An 8134-nucleotide genomic window follows, 5' to 3' on the forward strand; every position below is an offset into this window, starting at 1 on the left:
ATCATCAGTGATACGTATTCAATGGTAGTTCTTATATAACCGGTACTGATGAGCCGCTATTTATGGCACGTTTTGTAGTAATGCATGTGGCCTCTCTTCGTCTCCTAGTTGGGTTATCATATTTATCATCCTTTTAGAGGGTGAGAAATAAATCCTACTGACTAAACGGACGAGATTTATTTCTCATCTTGAAATGACGACAGACCTATTTTTACAATTTTTTTAAACAGTGTAAATGATATGAAAATAAAAAAATCTTACATGCTTCCAGGGTCCAGAGCGCTTCAGGGCCCTCTCAACACAGGCGTGCAGGACCGGGATCCTGCTTCAGGCCTTGAAGTACGGGGTGACTTCACGTGAAATCACGCCGTCCGTGAAGATCGTGCGGCCCTCGCGAACGGGAGAATCTGAAGCAATCATCCAGCCCAGAAGCAATCGTCCAGACTCATGGTCGTGGGCACGTCGCTCCGCCGCAGGCCTCTTCGCTGCTGGCTCCCACACCCCCGCTCGCGTGGCCTCTCATGGTCTCCTGAACACGCGTCGCCACTCCAGCTCACTCCCGAGCTCGGCGACAGCACGTCGCGGCGGTAGCTAGGGGGTCCCGCGCTCCGTCTTGCCATACGCGTCCTCGTCCTGGTCCGGCAAGGCCGAATTCCACCACGGGAGGCTGTTCTGTTGAACCTGCTGCCTGACATATTTTTGATGCATAAGTGTGGCTGTTCTTACAATCTGTATGTACAAGGGACCATGGAAGCAAAAGGTATGGCCAGCGATACATATTCTGATACCTGACATCAAGTTGCTTCATTTATCAGAAAATCAAGAACCCTATGATTGATAACCCTGGTATATTTCCCTAGAATTGGCCTATGAGGGAATTCTTCAGACATCCTTCAAAGCTGCAAAGACACTTATCTTTCTTTTTCTATGCGAAACTGCAATATATGGGTACATTCATCAGAGTACAGGGAGAAACGGGCAATATTGTATCCTGCAGTGTACAAGGAGAACCGATTCGACAAATGGAGTAGTAGTAGTAGTTTACTAATCACTAGAACATATGGCACAACCTTAATTACGCCATTCATCGATACATTCAGGATATAAAAATACACAGCAGAATGTCAATCCAGTGGGAATTGCAATACAGATCGAGCCATCCCGGCCATACAGAAAAAGAACTACTACTTGAATCAAAAGGCATCAACCAAGTATCACTTCCTGCATCATCTAGGCTAATATCCTGTCAGCAGCTACAATTGTGAAGTATGGGATTCTAAATCAACTTCTGATGTTTCACAGACTATTGCCTTTTGATTCCTGCAACTCCACCTCAACAGTAATAACTTCTTTAACTTGCTAAAACAACTTCTGATGTTTCACAGACTATTGCGAGTGCTTTGAAGAACGAAGATCCTTGCAGAGGTTTTTTCGTTGGCAGCCAGCTTCTGCAAGACCTGTAGCTTGTCCATCCACGGCTGCTTCTCTGCAGCAAATGTCGTGGGCAGCTAATAATTAGTTACAATATCTCAATTTCACTGCTCAGAGGTACCCACCTTGAAAGAAGGTACTCGGTGCTATGAAATCGAACTTGTAGGACAACAAATTGCTCAATTGCATCAGCCACAACTAGGACTCGGGCCGTGGAGGAGGGACCGATCCGAGGAGGAGGTGAGGCGAGGCTCAGTTGACTTGAGGGCGTCGAGTACGATGACGACGAGGCGGTCGACGGCAGGAGGGGGCCAGGAGACGCACCCTGGGGAGACGTCCCGCTGGGGATCGTCGACTGCTGTGGAGGTCGAGCTCGGTGCGGGTGAGAAGGAAACCGTAGGTGAAGAGGTAGATGGCCAGCGAGTGTGCGGAGAGGATCGCGAAGAACAACAGCGTCCCCAACTGCGGTGGCTCGCCGGTCTCAATCAACAAATCAAAGCGGGATTTGCAGAAAGGGGAAATGCTGGGTACCTCGTGGTCTAGAAGCGGGGCAATTGCATTTTTACCATCCTACTAGATGGCACATGTCAAAATGTCACTATATGGGATCGGATGAATCGTAACCGTCAGAAGCTAAAAACAGTATATGGAGCTAAAATTCTTGTGTAGTTGAAACTAAAAAATGTCAAAAATGTGTCAATTTTTATACATACTCTATAATTTATAAGTAACCTATTTTAACTGAATTCACTAAAAATCTTGTGTAGAATTCAAACTAAAATTCTAAAAAAAAATACTATTTTTGCAACTTGTAGCAATTTTTAAGGCTTTACAAAAATTTCAAAAAATCTAGAAAAATTCACTAATATTCCTCTAATGTGATGTAATAATTTATAAATTTATATCCCACCTAGATTATAAGTTAAAAAGTGATTTCTTTTAGAATAAACATTACTAATAAATTAGTACATCACATTATAATAAATGAGCATTACAACGTAACTCACCTTTTCACTTATAAGTTATGGTGGGAGATAATTTTAAAAATTAGTACATCACATTAGAATAATATTAGTGAATTTTCAATTTTTGTAAGGCCTTAAACATTACTAGAAGTTGCAAAAGTAGCACATTTTAAGAAATTTTAGTTTGAATTCTACACAAAATTTTCTAGAGAATTCAGTTAAGTTAAAATGGTTGCTTATGAATTATAGAGCAAGTATAAAAATCGACACATTTTTTAGTTTGAATTATACAAGAATTTTAGCTCTAGTTACTGTTTTTACTCATTTGCGGTTACTGTTCATCCGATCTCACTGACATGTGGACTAAGCGGCAAATAGAAGTGAAGTTTTGGTAGAGCGGTATTTTTGCGTGTGCCACTCGGTAGGATGAAAAAAAAAAGCAGTAGCCCCTCTAGAAGGAGATAAGAGAGGGGAGATGGATTTTCCTCCGTTGGATCCCACGCACAGCTGAGATCGCGTGAAGTCACGGTGACCTGAATTGAGGGATCCCGATCCGTGCGCATCCAGCCTTCTCAGGGCAACGCAGCCCAGAACCACGCCGCCGGCCCTTCCCTTCCGCGGCCGGTTCCTCTCCCTCCCTCTGCCGGGCCCACCACCAGCCGCTCCTCTGTCCGCTGCTCCCTCAGTCCAGTGGAGTGGAGCGGAGTTGCGTCCCGCCGTGGAGGACTCGTTTCATCTTTTGCTGGTAAGCAGCAGTTCGTTCTGTTCCGCGGGAACTTTTTCTTCGCTTTGGCTTAGAGCAATCGAAGCCAAATGTTTCTTTCTCTCCATTCAATTTGTTGTGAACTTGCTTCCAATCCATTCAAAACCCATAGCACTCGTTGGTACCCAAGATACGGGTGCTGTGTATTTTCCAAAACTTGCAGGGATTTCAACACTCCATGCCCCAAGTTAAGTTTGGCCCTGTGTTTTAAAACATCTATTGTTCAAAAATTTGGTTCAGTCTTTCACATCCAATGAACTGCGAAGGCCGTCAAATTGATTAGGAAAGATTTTTCTTAGCGGCTTAAGAGTATATTCTTCATGTGCAGTGCCGTGTTACTGTGTTAGTAGCCTCACGTATGCCGTTCTAATCATAGATACATTTTTTGCTGTATATTAAGAATTAAAACCGAGTGTTTGCTTGATAGCTAATGTAGTCCAAAGTTTCCTGGTGCTCAATATTCTCTAGTAACTTTAGCCTAAAGCTTCTGGTAAGTATGTGTATTTCGTTCTTTGAAGGGAAGACCACTAGTTAGGATTATAAATTTGTGAAACTGAATCTGTGCAAAACATTTACACTATAATATGAGCTTATCGATGAGCCAAAATTAAAGAATCAGGCCTCCATGATGTGTTTATCGTTTTTAGATTGTTCGACTTTGTATGTAACTTGCAGTATTTCAGAGGGGGGAATATATCTTTCAGTTAGTGTTGAAGCAACCAATTGAAATATAACACTATTTCTAGTGTTGCAAATGATTCAATATGATAGCTACTGCAAAATTAAAAAAAAAAAGATTCTGTAGCTACTTCCTGGGCACATCTTGCTCGCTGTACAAAATCTGCCAAATTAGAGCCCATGTTCCGAATAATGCGAATAGCACACAAACTAAAGAGTTTTGATGAATTTATCTATTTTTTTATGCAGGCAGATTTCTTTTATCAATGATGTGTCGTAGGCAGGGCTGAAAGATTCATATCTCCCATGCTCCTTTGGCGGCAGCCCAAATGCATTGCTGAGTGGTTCAGGCACATGAAGGTTTTCCCTTGGGCCATTTCTTCTTGCCCCTTCTCCATGCTCGCCGCTTCAGTTCAATCAGACGACTCAAGCGGTGATGAAAAGCCGTATTGTGCTCCTGATAATGAACTTATCGTGAAACGACCCCGGTCTTTGAGCTCTGGTAGTGTTGTGCAGACACTCCGATGCCTAAGGAGTAGGCCTGCTGTCGCATTTGCTTACTTTAAAGATACAGAGAGCATTGGGTTCCACCATGACTTCTCAACCTACTCAGAAATCATACAAATTTTATCCCATTCATTCCAAGGGAAGATGTTGGTATCCTTGTTCTCTGAGATTATTTCACCAACTGGTAGTGATGGTCCTGAAATCTTACTACTCATTGATCACTTCAGGAAAACATGTGCCACTTCTCAGGCACTCTCATTTTCAGGCAATTGCTTAATCAAGGCATACACCACATGCCACGATGTACAAGCGACAATAGAGATGTTTGGTCACCTTTGCAGGCTTGGATTTATTCCATCAGTTTGGGCGTGCAACTTTCTGCTCAAATTTGTAGCTCAGAGCGGTGAATCGGAGATGGTTGTTGCAGCTTATGATCAAATGAAGTGCTTTCAGTTGACTCTTGATGCTTATTCATTAAACATAGTCACGAGGTCGCTTTTTCAAGCAAAGAAGGTAGATGAAGGATACCAAGTGTGGGTTGAGATGATTGAAATGGGAGTGAAACCGGATGTACATGGATACTCATCATTTATAATTGGTCTTTGTGATTGTGGAAAGTATGATCTAGCTTATGCTTTTCACCAAGAGATCACCAAGAAGAGGGTACCGATTGATGCCTTGGCATATAACATGGTAATCGATGGACTATGCAAAGAAATGAAATTGGAGGAGGCTGAAAATGTCTTGGAGAACAAGACCAAACATGGATCTGCCGCTGATGTATATGGTTATAGCCATCTCATTCGTAGTTATTGCAAAATGGGCAAAATAGAAAAGGCATTGGATCATATTGAAACCATCATATCCCATGGTATCGAGATAAATTGTCACATTGCGGGTTATCTTCTACAGTGCTTCAGAAGGTTAGGCATGACATCTGAAGTTATTGTGCATTTCAAGAAATTTAGAGATTCAGGGCTCCATCTTGATGGCATTCTTTATAACATTGCTATGGATGCTTATTGCAAGCTTGGAAACATGAATGAGGCAGTTAAGCTACTGAATGAAATGATGGCTGGGGGTTTGGCACCTGATAAAATCCACTATACATGCCTGATCAATGGTTACAGTCTCAAGGGAGATATACAAAATTCTCGGCAGGCATTCGAGCAGATGCTGAAGGAAAATATAAAACCAGATGTAGTTACATATAACATTTTGGCCTGTGGATTTAGCAGGAATGGTCTTGTTATGGAAGTATTTGACCTTCTAGACCATATGATGGATCAAGGATTGGAGCCTGATTCACGCACCTATGGTGCAACAATTGATGGTTTTTGTAGAGGAGGCAACCTGAGTGAAGCAGAGGTGTTATTTAATGTAGTAGAAGAAAAAGGGATAGATAATATTGAAGTGATGTACAGTTCTATGGTTTGTGGTTATTTGCATTCAGGCTGGACTGACCATGCTTATATGCTTTTTCTTAGGGTTGCTAAACAAGGAAATATGGTGGATCATTTTTCATGTTCAAAATTGATAAATGACCTTTGTAGAGATGGAAATGTCAAAGGGGCTTCAACTGTATGTAGCATGATGTTGGAAAAGAATGTTGTTCCTGATGTAATTTCGTATAGCAAACTCATATCAGCTTATTGTCAGAAAGGAGATATGCGCAATGCTCGCTTATGGTTCTGTGATATGATTGAGCGAGGCCTTTCTGCTGATGTCATTGTATACACTACGCTGATGAATGGTTACTGCAGGGTTGGTCAGTTGCAAGAAGCATGTGAATTATTTGTTATAATGACAAAGGAAAGAATTAAGCCTGATGTAGTTGCATACACAGTGCTATTGGATGGTCACCTAAAGGAGACCCTGCAGCAAGGTTGGCAGGGCATTGCTAAGGAGAGGAGGAGTTTTCTTCTTAGAGCAAAGCATAAGGAGTTGCTGAGCTTCATGAAAGACATGGAAATTGAACCTGATGTACCCTGTTATACAGTACTGATTGATGGCCAGTGTAAAGCAGAGTATCTAGAGGAAGCTCAGGGACTGTTTGATGAGATGTTAGAGAAAGGACTTACTCCTGATGTTTACACATACACAGCTCTTATAAATGGATATTGTAGCCAGGGAGAAATAGCCAAGGCTGAAGATCTTTTCCAAGAAATGATATATAAAGGAATGAAGCCAGATGTACTGACCTTTTCAGTCTTACATCAGAGAACCTTGAGATATCGGAAGGCTTAGTCATATTTATGATGTCCCCATGGTTGTATCTTGATGAACAACATTTCGACTGGAGATCATGCCAACAGAAAGGTAATGCTATCTTTGTAATTGTATATAACCTTGCCAATCACGAATTTACTGACACTAAAAATGTTGGCTTTCACTTGAATGTCATCCAATATGATGATGTTATCCAGCCACGCAGCGCTGTATTCCGAGAATCCTACCGGACATGGTCACCAGTGCTAGTGATCACCAGGCTTGTGTCCGCCAAGAAGGCGGATGCGTCCCCCGTCATGCTGCTGTGGGTTGCGTGATGTTATCGCACCCATTGCATGGGAAGACTGGTCCTCTTGGCACATCATTGGATAGTCGGGCAGAAGATCGGCATGCTGGACGCATTCAACGTCAATACCAATGGAACAACGATGTAATGTCTCCTGAAGTTTTCTGTTTGATGGGTCTTCATGAACAATCTATATAAATTGTTGGACATTCGCTTCACATGCTATTAGATCCTCTTCACAAGGCTTAGTTTGTCATTGAGTTCGATACATTGCACTGCCCACAACTAATCATGTTGATGATATATTCTTATGGCTAGGTTGTAATGAGGAGAGCTCACAATGTAGCAAATGCAGCATGGACAAGACCAGCACGGCAATTATCTTCATTGTCTGACATGTATAGTGCCAGCTACCTCAACTGTCATGTCAGAGGATATAAGAATTTCTACTTCAATGTTGACGGAAACCACTAAAAAGCACAGAGACAGTTGCATCAGAAACTATCCAGTGTACTGCATCAGAAGAGGTTCAGAGTTCCGTTGCTGTGGCGGCTGATGCTGTTGGCATGGTGGATGGCAGGGTAGATCGTGATGAAGACATTGGTCATCACCATGTGGATAATGATAGGAGGGATTTTTTTTAATATTACATTTTTGTACGGATATTACAGAAATAATATAAAAAATAAGGAAATTGTAAAAATAATACATATTCGCTCAACAGTTTGGCGAAAACATGTTTTCGTCTTACTTACGACGAAAATACTATTTTCGTCAAATTGTATGGTGAAAAAAGATGACATGGTATCGGCGGTAGGTTAGGGGTGTCCAGCTGTAGTATCGAGGTAATTTTCGTCAAATCGTTTAGTAAAAATTAATTATCGTCAAATCATATGGCAAAAATTAAATTTCACTAAACCGTTGAACCAAAAAACTTCATGAGGTTAGTGGGCTATATCTCTTGGCTTGGGAGCTTAGTGTGAACCATATCTTCTGCGTTCGAATGGTCGAAATTATTTCTTATATTAAAAATATATTATATCGTATTTTTATTTTACAATTTAACCTATTTTTGATACAGAATGGAAAGATGTAAAATAAATTGTAGAATCGCTTGTCTGACAATGGGACGTAGTATAGAATTGGTATGAGAGGCTACAATAGTAGCTGTAAAGCATAAGTAGCGTAGAACCTAGTATAGAGGTTACATACACTGATGAACATTGCATGTGACATAGGGTTCTTCGTCGTAGCGCGGATAGACCCTAACCTCAA

The 8134-nt window shown here is 41.5% G+C and overlaps 1 protein-coding gene across 2 annotated transcripts; it reads left to right on the top strand.

Moving 5' to 3' along the window:
• The first annotated feature begins 416 nt into the window (after positions 1-416).
• LOC133918927 (pentatricopeptide repeat-containing protein At2g26790, mitochondrial-like) lies at positions 417-7565 on the top strand. Of its 2 annotated transcripts, none has more exons than XM_062363062.1 (4): positions 417-760; positions 4087-6663; positions 6771-7003; positions 7178-7565. In XM_062363062.1, the coding sequence occupies exon 2, from the start codon at positions 4144-4146 to the stop codon at positions 6589-6591; it is 2448 nt and encodes an 815-aa protein (XP_062219046.1). In that variant the 5' UTR covers positions 417-760; positions 4087-4143; the 3' UTR covers positions 6592-6663; positions 6771-7003; positions 7178-7565. The 2 variants fall into 2 exon arrangements, with proteins under 2 accessions (XP_062219046.1, XP_062219044.1); XM_062363060.1 differs by lacking the exon at positions 417-760 and adding an exon at positions 2575-3141.
• The last annotated feature ends 569 nt before the right edge of the window (positions 7566-8134 follow it).

The sequence above is a fragment of the Phragmites australis genome, chromosome 5 (genome assembly GCF_958298935.1).
Source record: "Phragmites australis chromosome 5, lpPhrAust1.1, whole genome shotgun sequence".
Classification (NCBI taxonomy): Eukaryota; Viridiplantae; Streptophyta; class Magnoliopsida; order Poales; family Poaceae; genus Phragmites; species Phragmites australis.